At 37.7% G+C, this 21,233-nt stretch overlaps 2 protein-coding genes across 8 annotated transcripts in view; both read right to left on the bottom strand.

The window, feature by feature from the left end:
• Window positions 1-6,842, bottom strand: part of FBXO4 (F-box protein 4) — a 54,694-nt gene extending 47,852 nt beyond the window's left edge. For 3 of the 6 annotated variants that reach the window (XM_053906959.1, XM_053906957.1, XM_019464273.2), the window contains exons 1-3: window positions 6,595-6,840; window positions 5,123-5,358; window positions 2,273-2,493 (exon numbers count right to left, since the gene is read on the bottom strand). In XM_053906959.1, the coding sequence (XP_053762934.1) occupies window positions 2,273-2,493; window positions 5,123-5,358; window positions 6,595-6,783 (646 nt within the window). In that variant the 5' untranslated portion in view covers window positions 6,784-6,840. Of the gene's footprint in view, window positions 1-2,272; window positions 2,494-5,122; window positions 5,359-6,594 lie in introns of all 6 variants that reach the window. The other 3 variants (XM_053906958.1, XM_019464272.2, XM_019464271.2) reach the window with 2 other exon arrangements.
• Window positions 6,843-11,008: 4,166 nt separating this feature from the next.
• The window catches only part of RIMOC1 (RAB7A interacting MON1-CCZ1 complex subunit 1), a 48,113-nt gene continuing 37,888 nt past the window's right edge, over window positions 11,009-21,233 (bottom strand). For both annotated transcript variants that reach the window (XM_019464270.2, XM_019464269.2), the window contains exons 4-6: window positions 20,770-20,901; window positions 19,760-19,874; window positions 11,009-15,967 (exon numbers count right to left, since the gene is read on the bottom strand). In XM_019464270.2, the coding sequence (XP_019319815.1) occupies window positions 15,681-15,967; window positions 19,760-19,874; window positions 20,770-20,901 (534 nt within the window). In that variant the 3' untranslated portion in view covers window positions 11,009-15,680. The remainder of the gene's footprint in view (window positions 15,968-19,759; window positions 19,875-20,769; window positions 20,902-21,233) is intronic.

The raw sequence follows: 21,233 nt of genomic DNA, 5'->3' as shown, positions 1-21,233 counted from the left end.
TCTGATTTTTGTTTTTCTCAGTTTAATTTCCAGAGATTACCCTCTCAATACATCTAACCTCAGCCCAGTATGATCTCCATGCTGTTCTGTACCACCTTGCCAATGACCCATCCCTCTATTCTTCCCTGATCTTGTGGCGTTTGAGGCATAATTAGATTGGCATTTTCAAAACAAACACTTCTGCTGTTGTCTGAAGAATAAAATTAACATTTCATCATCAGCAAATTTCCCCATATCCCCAACCTCTTCTTAAAGTGTTCCACCTCACACAGCCTTATCTGAAACTGGCCTGCCCTTAAATGCTGCTTTTCTTGCAGAAGACTCTCAATTAACAAAATTGCTTATCCTCTCATATCTCAGGACAAAGAGGTGGAGTCAATGTTCTCTTTACTCCTCACTTCCATGTCCTATTACTCACCAGCTCTCTTTGAAACTTCATCTCTTTTTGGACACACCATTCAGCTGCAGGACCATCTCCCCTTCCTCAGCCTCATCATTTATGATATCCATGACATTTAGGATGTCATTTATGACATTTGACAACCCCTTCCTCTAAACATTCACTGAAGATTTCAGCACCTGGTTCACAATATTCCTCTCTATACTCAAAAACTCTCAAGTCCACACAGACACCCTATGATTTCCCAATCTTGATTTCTAACCCAGATCTTACTCTTAAGATCTGGATGCATAGAGTAATCCACAAAGTCATTTGTTCATTCATTCATCAAATATACATGTTGACAGTCTATTACATGCCTGACAGCCAAGAATAAAGCTAGCCTGCCCTAATGCAGCTTTCACACAAGTGGATTGCTTATAGCGGGCATCTCTACTTATATCTCCCAGAGTTATCAAAGTCAGCATACTCCAAAGAGTGGCTGTCATTCTCCCTATACAGATCTCTGTAAAGTTTCTCTTCCTCCTCCTGTGTTTCCTTATCCTAGTGAATGGCACCATCATCCAATATGAAAACCACATCAGAAATACTGCCAATACATAATCAGTCAACACTGTATCCTTCATACTTTCTTCACAGTATTATAGTGGTTTCTTAATGAGTCTCCACATCTTTATAGCCTCTTCTAATCAATTTTCCACTTAGAAGCCAGATCTTTCTCAAATACAATCTTGATCATCTCGCTCTTCTGCTTAAAAATCTTTCGACAGCTCCCAAATGCTTAAGCATGACATACAAGTGTCTTCTCACCTAGCCCCACTGTAGACACACAGAGCTACTTCAAAAGGTCACATGTATCCAGAATTTTGTGCTTTTAGAAATGTAGTGCTCACTGCTCATAATACTTTTACCCTTTTTTTAATGGCCTCTTTTAATTCATCTTAATGACTCAAATAAGGCATCATGTTCAACATGGAGCCTTCTTTGACCCTTATCTTTCTACCCAGGAGGCTAATTATACCATACACGAATCACCTTCATACTTGCCTCTGCCCTTACCTAAACTAAGTATCTTCAGGACAAAGATTGCTGATATTTGTTTTAAATCTCTGCACCTTTAGTATCTAATAGGTGCTCTCAATAAATGAATGAGGAAAGCATAAGCTAGATTATACTGTTAGGTATGTTTATTATATCTCCTGCATGCCAACTAACTTATCGTTTTCATAGAAAGAAGAGGAAAGTATTAATTGAGGTCTTTTTAAAAATTCCAGGGGGCGCCTGGGTGGCGCAGTCGGTTAAGCGTCCGACTTCAGCCAGGTCACGATCTCGCGGTCCGTGAGTTCGAGCCCCGCGTCAGGCTCTGGGCTGATGGCTCGGAGCCTGGAGCCTGTTTCTGATTCTGTGTCTCCCTCTCTCTCTGCCCCTCCCCCGTTCATGCTCTGTCTCTCTCTGTCCCAAAAATAAATAAAACACGTTGAAAAAAAAAAAAAAAATTAAAAAAAAAAAAAATTCCAATATATAGCAAAGTACTTTGCACACAGTAGATGCTGAATGATTTTTGCTGTTAACATTCTTTTAACATATGGTAAATACTGTACAAACATCTTGATAACATATAACTTACTTTCACATAATCTTACATTCTGGATTACACAAACTTGAGAAAATAAAGGAAAGCTCACCTCTTATAAAAAAGTAAATCAATTCTTTCAACCCACTGGGACCAAGGAGGGGGCTCCTATTCACCAAATTACTATTATTTCATTACATCAATGATGTAATTAATTAAAAATTAATTTATTATTCAACATAAGTATCAAGTTCAAAGTGCTTTAGTTATTATATACTATAGATTAACAAGAAAATTACCATCAATCTGCCTCTGAGGCAAGCCAGCTGTTGGGCAAAGCTCCTGAGAAGACATCAAGCTCAACACCAAAGATGTATTCAGTTCTTCCAAACCTGGTCCAAACATAGCAAATCGTGGTTCATTCTGAATGATCAATGAGTGTAAAAATGACGTGACAGCTCCATACATAGGACGGCTAGATTTCAAGGATCTTCTTGTATATGGACAGCACATTTTATAGCTATATAAAATTGTCACAATTAGAAAATCAGGACAGAAAAGAATTTAGGCAGTTATTCATTCAACAATATATAGTTTATTGAGAACCTGCTAGACCCAAGAGATATAATAATTATGTAGTTAGAATCCTCATGGAGGGACATGGAGGACAGATACCATTATAGTATGTATGCTGAATGCCAGACAGGAAAAAACAAAGGCGCTCTGGGAGTAGAAGTGGTCCAGAAGCTGAAAAAGTTTTCCCCAGGAAGTAGTTACTTACTTTCTAATCTTTCATTTAGATTTTTCTCATGGAATACTTGGTCTAACACTTGTTACAGCTGTAAAAAATTCACTACATAGAGTAGTGATTCTCAGCCTTTTTTTGTCATTATGACTCTCAGGCATTTTTGTCATTACAACTGGGGGTCAGCGGGTGGTGCTACTGGTATCTAGTGGACAGAGGTAAAGGATGCTGCTAAACATCCTACAGTGCACAGGACAACTGGTCTAAACACCTGGTCTGAAATGTCAGTAGTGCCAAGATTGAAAAAACCGCACACTAAAGATAAACTACGTGGATAGTTAGCATAAGTATCTCTAGATGTAAAAAAAAAAAAAAAAAAAGAAAAAGAAAAAAATCACTAAGTCCACCAATATAACCAAATTTCTTTTTTTTTTAATTTTTTTTCATGCTTACTTATTTTTGAGAGAGAGAGAGAGAGAGAGAGAGCGAGTGTGAGTGGGGTAGGGCAGAGAGAGAGGGATACACAGAATCCAAAGCAGGCTCCAGGCTCTGAGCTGTCAGCACAGAGCCCAACGTGGGGCTCGAACCCATGAACCTTAAGATCGTAACTTGAGCCGAAGTCAGACACTTAACCAACTGAGCCACCCAGGTACCCCTAATCAAATTTCTTAAGTACTCTTATTAACAGCCTCTAATGGAACAGTTTAAAAAGTGTTAGATATACACAGAAGCTCAAATGTTCCTTACGGATAACCTAGCCAACTAAGAATCATGTGAAAAAAACAACTGTTTCTTTCAATAGCTATAAATTTCTAAATTAGCAAGTCTACATGTTAGCAAAAATTAAAACGTAGTACCCAAATAAAAATAAAACCTAAATCCCTTTAACTAAATCAAGCTGGTTGAGACAGTCACTAACCTAACAAGATAATGATCTTTATTTAGGAACCTTGTAATTCAAGAAGGAAAAAAAAAAAATCTACTTTGAGGCTAGGTAGATCTAGCCAAACCTTACCACTTTATTTATATAAGCCACTTACAGTCTAAACTTAAGTTTTCATCTGCATTATTTAAGCAATAACAATTAACCCAGGGTTGTATGGATCAGAAATTAATTTATAGATTTAAGAAACAAAACAAATGAACAAAACAAAAGAGACCAAAAAAAACCAAAAACAGACTTTTAAATACGGAGAACAAACTGGTAGTTGACAGATGAGAGGTTGGTAGGGAGATGAGTGATATAAAAGGTGTTAAGAGTACACATATCAAGATGAGCCCTGAAAAGTGCATAGAATTGTTGAATCATTATATTATACACCTGAAACTAACATAACACTGTATGTTAATTATACTTCAATAAAAAAAAAAACACTTTATATGATCATGAATGGTAGTTACTATGACTATTACTATTCCTGGGGAAAATTTGGTTCCACAGCATGATATACTTGTTGTGGGACAACGTAGAAATAACAACTAGCAAGTGAGAGTACAGTAGCACTTATTGAAATTATATATAACATAACACATACATTTTAATCAAGTAGCTTCACAAGACTTAGCATCTGCATTAGAATAAGGAAAGATACGAATACCTTAAATAAAATATGAAAAAAATACTATAGCTACTAAAATCTTTACCTAAAACACAAATATCTTTTAATTTTATTTACCATGCCTTAAATGTGGGGCCCTCAATAAAGGAGGTTATATCCAGACCCAATGACATTATATGCTTAATGCAGCATGATAGGATTCCAACCAGAACAGTCTCTTATAAGCTATATGACCTTAGGCAAATCCATAACCATTTTGAACCTCAATTCCACATCTGTAACACAAGGATAATACCTTCTTTATTGCGTGAAAATCATGTTAAGTAAACATACAAAGAGCACCCCTCATAGAATCCAATGCATTACAATTGTTCAAGAACATTAATTCTCTCAGCTACACGATATTTAAAAGTGTCAGTGCTTTTGGATAACAAAATCTTACTTCCCAGAATCTTGAGAATGTTGTTCTTTCCTGCTAAAGAACTGGTCTCTAATTGCTAATCATTCTTTCTCTGGACACAGAAAAGTATTTATCATTTAACAAAATAACAAGTATTCTATAGATAATGAAAATTTTAACAAGTGTTTTACTTCTTGGCATATGAACTATCTACAATTATTGAAACAGTCTAGAGTCAGGCACCACAGGCAAATAACAACATGTGAAAAACGAAAGGGTCCTATGAAGGAAGTCATTTAACTTAATCCTCAATTTTTAAAAAAGACACTTAGACCCAAATTCCATGAAACAAATTAGTGGCAGAGCCAAGATTAATTTACACTATTGACTCGTAATATAGTCAAATATAATATCTTCTTTTTAATTCATAAAACTAGATACTCACACTGCCATGTAGTCAAAAAATGCACCATCAGTGACCTCAGATATAGGCTTTTTTAAGATTTCTAGATCTGGAAGAGACTTCCAGTCAACAGAAGACCAAGAAGGAAGATCCTGCAGCAGAAAATATCTCCACAGAATTGGATCTCGTACAGTTTCATTCCAATAATGGCTTGTACTTCCCAACTGACACAGATCATGAGGTGAAAGAAATGACAAAATATATAGCTGTACGTCAATCTGAAATGGAAACAGCAAACAGGTAAAAGGCATGAAAAACGTTATCTTGGAAAATTGTTTTCTGATAATAAATTATAAAATTTATTTTATTATACTAGGAAACCAAAGGTCAACCAAAGAGTTTGTCTTTTTAATGATTATATCATGATAAATTACAAAACTTGTAAAGAATTATACTAGATAACCAAAGATCGGTGTGTCAGTATTCTTAATGAAATCTACTATTTGGAAGTTAATTTCCTGCCACCAAAAGAGAAACGTAACTGAACACTTAATTTTTGACACACCGAAACATTCATTTTTCAAGCAAAATAACCAGATTCTTAATTTCTCACGGATATTTTGCCACACCGTTCACTTGAACAAACTACTTAAGGAAATAATCTAGCCTTCAACATAAAATCTTTATGAAGCTGACAAACTTCTGATCTTGTCATTAGAGCAAATCAAAGAATAAATCTGTCATCTGAGTGCCTCCATAAAATCTATTATTTCCAAGAACCCCTATAAAAGGGAGACCCTTGGAGGCATTCTAAGCCTGCAGTTTTCAATTTCTGATAGATGTCACAGGCAGGTGTCAAGAGTTCAGCCGAGATACAGAGTTTAATAATTTCGAAGAAAATTTTTCGTCTCTCCATTTTCCCATCTGCCTGAAGAGTTTAACAATAAATGAGGTGTATAATTCTTGTGGCCTGTCGCCCCTCGAGGCGCCTGTAACTTCTTCTCAATGAAGTGTGAGGGTCGGTGCTTGAAACACGCGGTGGGAGAAGAACCACAGCGTCATAGCCGAGTGTTTCCGGGGGGGGGGGGGGGGTCCCCCAGGGGTTCTGGACCCTGAACCTGAGGTGAGAGCCGCTGAGAACACAGTCGCTGAAGGCTTCCCCAGGCTACCCACAAAGTCTGGCGTGGTCTCCTCTTTTCCTGAATGACGTCAGGGCGTTCCAGTATCAAAACTCGCTTTGCGGGGTTGAAGACCTGAGGATGACCCGGCCGGTTAGCGGGGCGCCCCCTCTGCGGTGAGTTCCGCCGCGACCATCGGTCCCGCGGCGGAGGACCAAAGGTCAACGCCTCGGCGTCTCTGCTCTACCGTTATTCCCAGGTGACGACACGGCCCGGAATGGCTGCAGGACGGGACAGACCCAGGCCCGGGCGCGGCGAGGCCCCCAAGGCCGCCCGAGCGGGGCGCCCCTCCCGGCCCGGCCCCGCGGTCCTCCGCGTCCGGTGGCCGCCACTCACCGGCAGCCGCGTCAGGGTACTGGCCTCCTCGTCCGCCTCCTCTTGGGAGGCCCTCGGCGCTGCCCGCTCCTTGCCCACCGACTGCCAGAAGTTCCTCCAGCCGCTGAGGATGGCGGCCTCCAGCCGGCTCCAGTCGCTGTGGTGCGGCGGCGGGGCGCTGCCTCCGCTGCGGGGCTCGCTTCCCGCCATGGCCGCCGACGCCGCACGTGACGCGCCGCAGGGTCACGCGCTGCGCGTCCTCCTCCGGGCGGCTGGCCACCCGCCCCGCACCTCCCGTCTCGCCCCTGCCACGTCTCCCCGCGGGCAGCCTCCGCACCCGGAAGGGACTCGAGATGTGGCCCAGTCAGGTGCCGTCTCGAGTGGAGCCCGAAGCACCGCTCACTGCCCCATTCACTTCAGACCTCAGCCTTGCTAACCTCACTCGGTCCCATGAAATCTCTTGGCCCTTTGTAACTTGGTTACTTCACCCAAAGACGTTCTGTCTGGGACCCGTTTACACTTCATCTGGGCCTAGGTGATCCCTATTTATTCAATAGATTGCCCTCCTCCGCTGTCTTAGGCATAATAACCAGTTGCTTCCTTCTCAGCACTGCCGTGCCAGGCGTGGAGGTTTTTTCTAATTGTTTTTCAGTCTCCGATTTACTGTTTGTGTTCTTGGGGATTGGCAGAAATGAGAGTAGAGAGGTGGCCAGGGGACTCATCATGAAAGACCTTATGCCAAAGTGAGGAGTCTGTATTCTCTACTTAAAAATATAGGTACATTAAAAAATTCCTGAAGGTAGGCATCTCACAAAAGGGCAGCAACATAGGGCCAGAATAAGAGAAGCCAGATACAGTACTGTTGAAATCCTGCTAGTGTTGTTGTTTTTTTATCTGTCAAAACAGTTATCCATTTTACTCACCTTGTCCAGCCTTACTTTGAAAGGGCTTTAAGAAACTATGCCATAGGCCACATTACAAGGTAATAACAAAAATTTAACTGAGTAATTTAAAAGATCAAATTGTCTTTATTGCCCAATTCATGAATACGAAAGCATCCCATCTAGCAAAAAGAAAGGAGCTCTCTTGAGCTGCAGGAAAAGGAAGGTTTTTAAAAGGCAGAAGTGGGGCGGTGGTGGTGCCCGGCTGGCTGAGTCAGTGGTGCATGAGACTCTCGATCTTGGGTGTAGAGAATAAACAAAAACTATTAAAGGCAAAAAAAAAAAAAAAAAAAGGAAAAAAAGGAAATTATTGGCAAAAAGTACACTGTTGTAGACAAGGTCACTCTCCTAAGGGGAATGGAAGAGGTCTATCAGTAAATTTCCTAGTCCTGACCAGGGATTCCTTGTTGACTGGTTAAAGGTTACATTCCTCAGGTGGCTGAAACTGCAGGTAGGTTAGGTATTATGGTTTTGGTTTGCTGAAGTGGGGCCCTTAAAATAAGAGATTCCATCTGGGGCCTGTGGTTTTCTTTTCAACAAGGGTAACCTATTATATTGAACTGACTATGGTCTCTATTGATAAGGACACAAATACTACTGTGTCATTCATTTTCAAATAGATTACTTCAATCTAATCCAAAAAATACTTTGCTTAAAAGCTAGATCTCGGTTCCTTAAAGGATTATTTCAATCTAAAGTAATAAATACATAATTTTAAGGCTCTAGGACAGAGCGTGAGTCGGGGAGGACCAGAGAGAGAGGGAGACAGAATCCAAAGCAGGTCCCAGGCTCTGAGCTGTCAGCACAGAGCCCAACGCGGGGCTCGAACCCAGTAACAGTGAGATCATAACCTGAGCTGAAGCCGGACGCTCAACTGACTGAGCCACGCAGGCACCCCATGGGTTATAATTTTTTAATTGTGAAAATTATTAGAGTTAATAATGTAATCCCATGTGTCCACTAGCTGATTCAGGTTACCAGTTTATCTTGCTCCATCACCGTCTCCACCCAACGCACACATCCCCAAATCGAGATTATTCTTAAGCAAATCCCAGATATATCATTTCATCCCTAAATATCTCAGTATATGTCTCTAAAAATTAAGGTAACTTTTAAGAAACATTGTACCATCATCACTGTACCATTATCACCTTTCTTTAAAATCACCAAATACTTGGGCAGGGCTTAACTTCCTCACCTGCCTCAAATATATATACTTATTTAATTTATATTTTGCAATTGGCTTTTTAAAATCATGACCCAAACAAGATCCACATGTTACATTTGGTAGACATATTCCTAAAACCTGTTCATTCTATAGGTTCCCTCTCCTTTATTTTTCCTGGCAACTGTTAAAGAAACTAGGTTGGTCTTTCTGGACTTCAGGATCACATTCTGGACTTTCTTGGAAGGCATGATCAAATTTAGATAGGTTTTGTAAAATATTTCTAAGTGGTATTGTGTACTCAAATTGTCATTCTCATTTTCTAATGTTCAAACTGATCAATGGTTTCCAAATTCTGATCCATTTATTATCAAGTTCCTCATAAGCTTTTCATCTCAAGGATTTAGGAGTTATCAATGATTATTGTTTACAAGTTTTAAAGTATTACTATTCTAATTTTATGATCTCTTTGATTAGATGATTAAATAAAAGTTGTCTCTCATCAACTATTTGATTGTCCCGCCCATGATAATGACTCAGCCGTTATCTCCAGGGAGCTGTGGTTCTTTTTTTTTTTTTTTTTTAAGTTTAGTTATATATGGGGTTGGGGGGGAGGCAGAGAGAGAGAGAGAGAGAGAGAGAGAGAGAGAGAGAGAGAGAGAGAGAGATTGAATCCCAAGGGGCTCAAACTCACAAACTGTGAGATCATTACCTGAGCTGAAAACAAAAGTCAGATGCTTAACCAACAGAGCCACCCAGGTGACCCAGAGCCCTGGTTTATTTTAATGGGAAATGGTATTTGGACATTATTTGGTGGTCTTTATGTAGAGAAAATAAGAGTTCATGCTGTTAATTTCTATTCAACTTCAGAATTACAGAATTTTTACTTACCTTCTTTGATTCCAATTTAGTCTCTTTTCCCTTACACTGAGAATCCACATTTCTAATGATATCAGCAGAGTTATTAATACTATAATTACTGAGGAGTTTGATTTCTTCACAGCCCTTGGGGATATCCACTAGGGGAATGCAAATTATTGTTCTTTAAAAATAATTGAAATATTCCTGTGTAGTTAAGCCACCAACTTGAAGCACAATACAGCTCATTTGTTGTATTTTGCTTTGGAATTTTAGGAGTTGCTTTTAATTTTGATGTAATCTTGCTTTGTAAAAATGTAGTACATGCTCCAAAGTCAAATGTACAAAACTTAAGGTATATTCAGAAGTCTAGCTTCCATCCTGGTCCCCTCCATCTGGTACCTCTCTCCATACCTCCCACCAGAAGTACCTTTTTTTTTTTTAAATTTTTAAATAAAAAAAAAATGTATATATATATATATATATATATATATATATATATAAGCAAACAAGGTTATACACACATATTTATTCCCTTTCTTAAATAGTACTATATACTCTTTTCCACCTTGTTTTTCACTTAAGATGACTCCATAGCATTATACAGAAATATTTGCTTTTGCTTCTTATAGCTACATACCATTCAATCATGTGGATTTCCCAGCTTAATCTATTTTTTAAACAGGATATTAAATAATAGATGAAATATTAGATGACTAATATTTCATTAAATGCCTCTGACTTGTCAGTTCAGTGTGACCTAAAGGTACTAGAAGCCAAGTCAATCAAGCTGATAGGTAAATGTTGATGTTGGTATACAGGGATATATATATATACATTGTGAGACTGGGGCTGAAAAATTTCTGAAAATTGTAGGTTTCCTTCTAGCCATATCTAAAACAAACATTTGAAATGTCTATCTAGCCAGTAATTTCTTCTCTGAAACTTGCTTTCCATTTAGAAAGGTCAGCACCACTTGAACTGACAAGGCAGTGAGTGAGTGCTCACTGGCCAGAACAAGAGTTTGTCACTCAATTATCCTGGCTGGTAAGTATATTTTCAGCATGATGAACTGATACACAAAACTAGACTTAAAGAAAATAATAAAAACTAGTCTTTTGAGCTCTTAGGATGTGCTAAGCATTAAACTAAGCAACTTCGAACATTAATTCATTTAATCTCCAATAACCTGTGATGTAGGTACTAATAGTGCTCCTTTGTTAAATAATAGGATATTAAGGTACAGAAAGTTTAAGTAATTTATGTGAAGCCACAAAGCTAGGACACGACAGGGCTAATATTTAACCTCAGATCTCTGGCTCCAGAGCCCATATTCCTAACCAATATACTATACTGTATGACATTTATTAGAACCATAAGAAATAATGTTCAGATGTCAAAGTAAACTGAGACAATGAAAGTTTTCATTCTGATACAACACTCAGATATAAAATAAAGACCAAGGTACAAATATGGGAATATGGTTTTATTAAAAAAAATTTATATGCTCCAAAACATTTTACTTGGAAATCTTCACTACAAGTAAGAGAACAAAAAACAATAAAGAACTTCAGCATGAATACATATCACATACTTATTTATGGATAGAGTAAATGCATTTTAATACAATACTTCCTAACATGTTATCTCATACTGTGTTAAAAATAATACAAGGAAGTGACACTAGAGAACTACAGAATCCTGGATTCTGTTGCAGATAAGGTATCCTTATTAGAGCCAAAAAAGGAGCCCTCGTAGGTGGCAAGAGAAAAGTGCCAACCCATCCAAAACTAGCATGTTATCCAGTTGTGTGTTTTTAAGAATGCCATTAAAATGAAGCTGAGAATACGTTTAGATACAGTTCCCACTTCAAAGAACATCACAGAACCCACAGTGGGAGGGTAAAGATAGGAATGTAATTTTATTGTGGAGTTTTAGCCACAACCCTCACTCACTTCACTCTACTGTATGCAAAGGTATGAGGGAAAGTCTTGTCATGATTTGAAACTTAATCAGCATCAAACAATTCATAATAGCCAGGAACCCTATAAATGCCACAAAGCAGATAGGCCTTTAAGTTTCAAAGCTTACTTTGAAACTTAACTACTTAACATAAAAAAATTCACACTGCAAAAGAAACACACAAATTTAAGGATTATAAAAAAAAAATCCTTTAAACAGTTTTAGTAACAATCAGAGAACTCAAAATGGAGAGAAACCCCCCATGTAATAACACAACAAGGCCTTTAGGTTCTCACTCACTCATTAGTAAAGCCCACAATGGAAAACGTCTTAAATGTAATCGAAGGAAAAAGGTCTTACGTAGTGACTGACTCGTTCCTTAATTCTGTATCAGAACTTCCATAAGAAAGAAACTTTATGAATGTACTGAATGTGCAGCAAGGCATTTAACCAAAGGGAGAGAATTTGAAGATGCTAATGCTAGATAGGCATGCCTTCCCAACCACCATACATAAAACAGCACTCCTCTCCAGAGTCACACAAGCCCTTTACCCTGCTTTATTCTTCATAGCACTAACCACTTAATACACGATACATTTATTTCTTAAAATGTGTTAACTTCCTCCACTGGAATATAAACCCCCAAAAATGATGCTTTACAAAGCTATATCATCAATGCCTAAGATGAAACCTGGCATGTAGTAGGCACATAATAATTGTTGATGAGGGAATTATAGTGCCTTGCTGATGTAGAGTGTTTGTTATCTTGAAGATACTTCACTTAAATGAAATAAAATTTACTTAGGTTTAACACATACATACAAAAATCTGTTGTTCATTGTTTTGTAATACACCCTAGTAAAAAGCACTGTAAGCGTTATGGTCTACAGATCATTCTCCAATTATGTGGGGGATGGAAAAGTTGTATAAAAAGCACCCAGTAGCACCCTCATAACTACACCAGCCAGTGAGAGACCCAAGTGGTTCCCAAGGGTCGTAAAGGCGAAATGGAAGTTCCCATTTCTGAAGAGAAAGTTATGGTTTTCTCAGGTTCCAAATCTACATAATACTTTACTTCTCTGAGAACTAATTTCTTATTTGCCTTATTAACCACTGGTGTAGAGGGCATGGCAGTTTGGAATCCAATAGCAGCAACCCTTTTGTGCAGAGTTCGGCACTTAAGAACCATGTCTCTTATTAATTTAAAAAAAAAAAAAGGCAAAAAACCCCACAAAACAAAACCAAAAAACATTACTAAGGGTCTACCATTCATTAAGCACAATGTATTAAGATACATTTTTTAAATATGGAGTTCACCAACGCATAAGGAAAAGAACTATAAAGCAGTGTTACCTGTTTGATAACATGGGAAGGAACATTAAGGGAGCAGAAGCAAAGGAACATTTGACTGAAAAGGGCTGAAAAAACCTTATGGATCCAGTATCACTGGAGCTGAGTCCTAAAGTCCTAAGCTTCACCTGGCCACAAAGAAGGGCAAAGCATTCCCGGCAGAAGTAATGAGATCTGCAGAGTACTGAGGGGACCCCAATGGGAAAGGAACTGAAGTATTTGCAATTGATCATCATGCTCCAAAAGGTGGGGGTAAGGGGGCGTGTGGTTCTAAAACCATACTAAAAATGATCTAAATTTTTATACTTAGAAAGCACAAAGGTATTTTTGTAGTAAAACTGGTTAAAAAAGCTATATTAAATAAAAATCTCTGTTGCTTAAGGATAAGCAAGGAGACAGGGGCAGGGATAGGGAGAGATTTTCCTTATACCAAGATGTTCTATCAGAATGTTTATCAAAAAGCAGCCTGGGTTGTAAATGCTGAGGAACACTGAACTAGAACATGATAACATGGGATGCACTGCAGAGAGAAAACTGGGGAGGTAGACAGAAACTAGATTGTGGCATTCTTTGTTGCCTTGCTCTGTGAAAGACCAAAAAAAGAAAAAAAAAAAAAAAAAAAAGAAAGAAAGAAAGAAAAAACATGAACCAAAAAGGATTTTAAACAAAAGATGAGGGTTAGTTGTTTGGACATACTGAATTACCAAAATTGTGTGAGTGAAGATATTTAATAGGCAGTTAGAAAGAAGGCTCAGAGAGCAGGAGAAGCTGGGATTTGAGTTGCAAGTCTAGAAGTCAGCCTAACATTATAGCTGTCACAAGCAGCCAGGGCTATGAATGACATCACCTAAGAGTATTTAAAGTTTAAAAAAAAAAAAAAAAGAGCGAGAGTGAGATTGGGAGGGAGGGAGAGAAGGAAAGGGGGGGGGAGGGGAAAAAGAAAACAGACCTTCAGGGAAGAGCAATATCTAAGGGACAAGCAGGAAAAAAAAAGAAGCTCCAGGGGAAATGAGGAGAGGTGGAGATCAGCTTTAGACAGGAAGCAGGTGACCTCTTTTCTTCTAAAAATGGGGAAAATGAGTACGGCAAAGCTGGGAAATAGAAATTAAACTCCTCATAGTCTGAATTTTCTGTAAGAGCGGACCAAGTGCCATATGCTAAGGGAGGAGATAGAGGACATGAAAAAAGTAGTGAGGTTTAGATTAGCCACCAAGAGAAAAGGAGAGGAGCCACAGCAGGAACAAACAAGAGGCTTATACTGAGGGCTCTTCTAAAGTCGAAGGTGAGACACTCATAGGGATTACACCTTGAAGGGTTACATGAACTTCACATGGGACACAGCATTCCAGAAAAGGTGGGTGACAGGATAAATTCAATGGTGAGATGTGCAGAATGGTTACACTGAAGGACAAGAGGACAACGGACTTGAAGGGGCTGTGGAGAGCACTTCAACTGGTGACCCTTATAAAGCTGAAGCTGGAGGAAAGGAAGAAAATCTGAAACGGCCTGATGGTTTAGGAGAAAGAGGAACAGTCAAGAGGAGAAGGCTGTAAAGAAGCTAGAGATAGAATAGAAATACAGGGGGGCACCTGGGTGGCTCAGTCGGTTAAGCGTCTGACTTCAGCTCAGGTCACGATCTCGCGGTCCGTGGGTTCGAGCCCCATGTCTGGCTCTGGGCTGATGGCTCAGAGCCTGGAGCCTGCTTCTGATTCTGTGTCTCCCTCTCTCTCTGCCCCTCCCCCGTTCATGCTCTGTCTCTCTCTGTCTCAAAAATAAATAAACGTTAAAAAAAAAATTAAAAAAAAAAAAAGAATAGAAATACAGGGAAAGAAAAATCAACAAAAATGAGGAAGTGAAAAAGCTGGAAAGATAGAAATTGTTATCGGTTACTGCAATTTAAGATTTCAGAAAGAGAACACAAGATGGTGATTTTCATTCAAGGTGTAGCTATGGGAGTAAGCTCTTGGAATGTGATGAAGTCACTGGCACAGAAGTCAAGGATATCAGCAAGGTATTAGACAGATCATCCCAAGAAGACAAGAGGAGTTGAGGTAGACAGAAATACTGTAAGCAAGATAGAAAGTTAGGTTCTCTGGCCATCTCTATTATTAAAGACAAGAATATTAAAATTTCAATACATCCAAAAAGGTGTGCTCTAAACACATATGAGCTAATGATGGACTAACCTAAATTGGTTTCACCTTCATTACTCATTTGATAAGCCATCCATTTTCTTTTAACAAAACAGGAAAATCATTTGAAAATGGTTATATAAAGCCCAATAGCATAAAATTTTTTAATTCTATTAGTAATACATGGTGAAAAAAAATCGAACAATTCTCTTGTGGCATTGCATTATTTATCTTATTCTGGAAATGGGAGTCTAAATACTGTAATCTTCTATTTTGCCCATTTTTTATCCATCTAAAGCAATGAGGTGACTTGATTTTAATCGCTGAAGCGTAGCTTCAAGATAGACCTAAAAATAATCTGAAGATATTTAAAGTGGTCAATTTTATGTCACAATATTAAAAAAAGAAACCTAAAGTAATAAAAAAATTCTAAAAAGCTAAACTGGATTACTACTTAGTATTAGTTACAGGATGGCTGAATTAAAATTACATGCCATCTTAGAAATTAAAGAATTGTTCCTTCATAGATTTAAAAATATGTAATGAAAGATGGCGATGGCATTTAAAAATAGGTAACCCTGCTGGTTATCTTTACATAGTGTAACATTCTTAAGCTCAGTGTCAATATGTCTTCTTTTCTGGAACTTTTTCCATTTCACGGGTTGTTTTGTTCTTCTGTTTCAAAAAGAATAGCTGAACTTACTGGTTGGTATGATGCTGAAAGAAGTTTAAAATTTGTTTTGCATTTGCTGTATTCCATTCTTGTTCTTTCAGGGGTCCTTCGCACACAGATACATACTTTTTCAAAATTTTTTCTCCTACTTCTCGGAAATCCAAGGGTTCTTTCTGTGTCGTGTAGCTTGCTCCGGAAACACCACTATCCACTTCATGATTTTCTGGCTGTTGATCTGCACAATGCTTCAATCCCCAGTAACACATTTCTCCGCTGTACATCATAGCCAGCAAATGAATGTCACTAAATATTCCTGGGAAAATCATTTAGGTTGAGAGATTAGAATTTAAATATTTAAAAAGAAACCTTGGTTATTAAAACTCTAATAAATTCCTTTTATGTCATTAAGCATTTTTCCTTCTCATTTCAGTTACACTAGAAAAGCCAAATGATCACTAATATAATCCTCATTTAATTTGCATTTCTATCTCTATTTTACCTATAAAAGAGGTCCATCACTCCCAACCCCCTAAAAAACAGTTTGTCAGAGATTTTTTTTAAAGAATCATTTAGGTCACTGTGTTCTTAAGTTCTAAAGTTGGGTAAATTATCACTAAGATCTGGCCACAAAAATATTTTGAATTCATGTAGAACTTTTAAAATTAATATTAAGGATTATTCAGAATTATGTTTAATATTGGCTAATAAAATATTAAAAAATAATTAGATGGGAATGCAAGCTGGTGCAGCCACTCTGGAAAACAGTATGGAGGTTCCTCAAAAAACTAAAAATAGAACTACCCTACGACCCAGCAATTACACTACTAGGCATTTATCCAAGGGATACAGGTGTGCTGTTTTGAAGGGACACATGCACCCCAACGTTTATAGCAACACTATCAACAATAGCCAAAGTATGGAAAGAGCCCAAATGTCCATCAATGGATGAATGGATAAAGAAGATGTGGTATATATATACAATGGAGTATTACTCGGCAATCAAAAAGAATGAAATCTTGCCATTTGTAACTACATGGATGGAACTAAAGGGTATTATGCTAAGCGAAATTAGTCAGAGAAAGAAAAATCATATGACTTCACTCATATGAGGACTTTAAGAGACAAAACAGATGAACATAAGGGAAGGGAAACAAAAATAATATAAAAACAGGGAGGGGGACAAAACAGAAGAGACTCAAATACGGAGAACAAACTGAGGGTTACTGGAGGGATCATGGGAGGGGGGGATAAGCTAAATGGGTAAGGGGCACTAAGGAATCTACTCCTGAAATCATTGTTGCACCATATGCTAACCAATTTGGATGCAAATTTTTTTTTTTAATTTAAAATAAATAAATAAATAAATAAATAAATAAATAGCCCCTGGGTGGCTAGTCGGTTAAGCATCTGACTTCAGCTCACATCATGATCTCCCAGTCCATGAGTTCGAGCCCTGCATCGGGCCCTGTGCTGACAGCTCAGAGCCTGGAGCCCACTTCGGATTCTATGTCTCCCTCTCTCTCTGTTCCTACCCTGCTCGTGCTCTGTCTCTCTCTGTCTCAAAAATAAATAAACATTAAAAAATTAAAATAAATAAATAAAATAAAATAAAATAAAATAAAATAAAATAAAATCTCTAAGATCCTTCCTAAGTCTAAAATAAAATTTTCACACTTACAGAATACTAAGAACTAATTTTCAAAACCATAGTATGTATAAAAATATACAGATTTAAGTATACAAAAACTATCATGTCAAAACACTTACATTGTTTTCATTTTTGAATAAATGTTTTAAGTGAAGAAAAAAAATTAGAACCTCTCTGATGGGGTATCAGGAGTAATTCAGCCAGGTAGGCTTCCTGGCTCCTAACCTACATCTTGAGAGAGATGAAGTAGGGAGGAACAAACTGCTTTAGATGAGAACAAGAAGCCAACACCAGAAGAGTACCTAGCCCTGTGGCAAAAGTGCTATGGAGTGGATGTTGTTTTCTTTTTTTTTTTTCCTGGAAAAAAGAGACCCTATCTGTCCCTTTTGATTCTCCTGTGGAAGAAGTAGTGGAAGCTAGGGGCTAATGCAATCAAATTATGATTTAAGAGAAGACACTAGTACCACAAACATCCTGAAGAGAAAATTCCAGGCTGTAAGAGTATACTACCCTATGACTAGAAATGAGAGAATAAGAGAAATTGGTGACTCTTGCTACTTTCTTTGGTTCCAAATAGGCTTTCGTGCCCATCCCTACTTTTTCTTTTACATCAATCCATATTGGTGGGTGAGGAGATTTTAGGAAGGCCACTGTCAATGCAGCTAATCAGTTTACTAGTTATCCGCAAGAAATACTTCCTACAAATAAACCAAAACACCATGTTTGTCAAAACAGGCCCACTGGAGGAGCATTTGGTATTTGCAATTTTTAGGACAGCTACGTGCCTGAATTAACTGAAAATAACAACTTTCAGTAGCTTAAATCATGCTGCTTTTTCTAAGCAGTGTTTTCAAATAAAATGGAAAAACCTACAAAAGCTAACAAAGAAAAAAGGATAATTAAAATATACTTATAAAATTGAAATACAGAATTTTCCCTAAGTTTTCTTCTTCTCCGTATTTGATTTCTCCCCATCAAAATTTCAGATGAAGTAAAAAGAAAGTTTACACATATAATCTAATGTCACTTGCCAGCTATGTGACCTTCAACACATCTTCTGGCTTATCATGACATCAGTTCCTCCACTTACAAAGAGATGGCAAAAATAAGTGGTTCTTCCCTCCCATACCTCAGTCTAAAACCCAAATGATGCTCTATATCCAGTTCCTAATATTTTCAGGTGGATAGATATGATAGGAACTAACATTTGCCACCCAGTATTCATTCTTCCCTTCTTTCTTAGTTAAGAGACAATTTTATTTGGGATGGCAATGTATCAGGTGACGGGCTATACTGTAATCCCAGGTTCCCTTGTAGCTGTTTGAAGCCATGTGATTAAATTATTGCCAGTGAAATGTAGGTGGAAGTTTTAAGTGTCAGAAACTTCTAAGAAGGTTTTCCAAAGGAGCAGTGTTGACTGAAAGAAACATCTTTTTGCCATTCCTATAGACTGAAACACAGGTGAGACGAAAAGACCTCCAGAAGCATGTTGAGACACTGAAAATGCAATATCCTCAACAGAGGTGCATGTTGCACAACTCTGGGAAGTACTATTTACATGTATTATGTATAAATGCCTCCCTCTGAAGCTGTAAGGCTGTAGTTCTGAAGATGATGGAGGAAAAAGGTAGGATCCTGATAGGAATCACCATAATCAGCTCTGGTTTTGGTTGTTGTTTTTTTTCTCAGTGTTTATTTATTTTTGAGAGAGAGTGCAAGTGAGGGAAGGGCAGAGACAGAGAGAGAGAGAGACACAGAATCTGACGCAGGCTCCAGGCTCCAAGTTGAGCTGTCAGCACAGAACCCAACATGAGGCTTGAACCCAGGAACCGTGAGATCATGACCTGAGCAGAAGTCGGACGTTCAACTGACTAAGCCACCCATGTGCCCCTTAAGACCATTTTTATGTGAAAGAGCAGTAAATTTCTACTTGTTTAAAAGTTACTTCCGGGGCACCTGGGTGGCTCAGTCGGATAGGATCCAACTCTTGATTTAGGCTCAGGTCATGATTTCAAGGTTTGTGAGTTCAAGGCCCAAGTCGGGCTCTATGCTGACAGTGCAGAGTCTGCTTAGGATTCTCTCTCTCCCTTTCTCTCTGACCCTCCCCAGCTTGCATGCATGGCTCTCTCTCTCTCTCTCTCTCTCTCTCTCAAAATAAATAAACTTAAAAAAAGTTATTTCCAGTCTGTTTCAAGTAGCCGAATCTAGTGCCTAATTGGGCTAATTGGGGATATGAAATAAAAGCAGCATGACATATAATTCTTTCAAAGTTACTATAAAGGGAATAGCAGTATTTTTTATTTTTTACATGAGAAGATATTTAAAAGCCCTTTTATTATTTTTTGGTATATAATGTACCTTGAAATTCATTTAAAACAGAATAAAGTCTAGTAAACGTAAAAATTAAGAAAAAAAAAAACCTTTAAAACAGGAAACTGCAAAAAGAGATAACATTACCTTCACTCAGTAATTTAGCTGTGTCTAAGTCTTGGAAAGAAACTCCTTCATTTAACTGGATAGGACACCGGTAATTTAGCATCTGTAGCAAGTAACTGATTCCATCAATAAGATACTAAATGAAAATCAAAGCCAAAGAATTATAAGTATTATATGAAGAACTGTAGAAACCTCAAACGTTAATTTCCCCCCCATTCTTTACTTAAGAGAAAACTGACTAGTTTGTAAATGTATCTTGTGGTTATTATATCACAATGGTAGAAGGACCCACCCCATCCCAAAACTTATAAATACAACCTTCCAAATGCTCCAATTAGCAAAAGAGTATGGGAGATAAAAAAAGAAAAAACTAATCAAGAACACATGACTCAGTAATATATTTGTCAAAGATGTTAACAGAGGAAGAAAAAGATAAAATAACAAGTAATTGTTCAAAAATAATTTATTAAAACATGTACTTATTATAATTTAAGAAATACTATGAACAAAATTTTACATCAAGGGTAACCTCTCATTTCTAGGCCCGCATAAACTATGTATACAACCAACTCAAGTTTGAATTCTTAGTGAAACAATGTAAGACAGGTTCTTTGGATTTACAGATTTGGTCAGAAGAGTCAAGATGAATCAGAGGGTTACAGTGTTCTACAGTAGGGTCACGAGGTTCTTTATGAGTGATCTGCTGACAGAGAGAGGGTCACAGCCAAGTTTGTTTCCTTCAGGCCATAAATATGCTTAGAAATTAATACAGACAGTCTATATTCTATTTAAAAAAAAAATCCCAAACTTAAAAAAGCACTTCAACTTCCCAGTTTACAAAGGCTTTCACATGTTATCTTATTTAATCTTCACAATAATTCCCATATGCTTAAGAATACATAGCTAGTAAGTTGAAACCTGGAGTGCAAACCCAGACCCTTTGATTCCACTACTCTTCGTACTACACCAATGACAGCTTTTTGAAACCTGTAAAGTCAACAATCTAAAATGTATAAGGAACACCTTTTTACCTTTTTAAGCAAACTGGATTTTCTTGTGAGCCACTCTCTCCTTTTGGTCAGAGAATGACAATACATATAGAGTAGAGCGCCTCTTCTCCAAGAGAGGCATTCCAGAAGTTCATCCCCAAGCAAATCGCAGGGCTGAAACACAACAAAGACTTAGCTAAAAAAAGAAACGTCACATCTGTAAAAATCAAAATTAAATTCCAAAATATTGAGCAATTCAAAACACTTTCATTTCACAAAATTTGCCCTTTACTTGGCTACTTATTATTCATGAATGCCTTACTTTGTTTGAATCAATTATAAGTTTAGAAATCTATTGCTACGTGAAAATAACTACTCCAATTTACAATTTTTTAGAAAATAATATTTAAGTATTTTAGTAGCCATTTCTAATATATCTGAAATATAAGTATTCCATAATCTGATTAAAAAGATAACTTTTCATTCAATAAATCATGCTGGGAACA

The sequence above is a fragment of the Panthera pardus genome, unplaced genomic scaffold, assembly GCF_024362965.1.
Source record: "Panthera pardus isolate Hobbes unplaced genomic scaffold, ASM2436296v1 HiC_scaffold_2, whole genome shotgun sequence".
In the NCBI taxonomy this organism is placed as follows: domain Eukaryota; kingdom Metazoa; phylum Chordata; class Mammalia; order Carnivora; family Felidae; genus Panthera; species Panthera pardus.
This window is presented reverse-complemented; position numbering and strand designations above follow the sequence as displayed.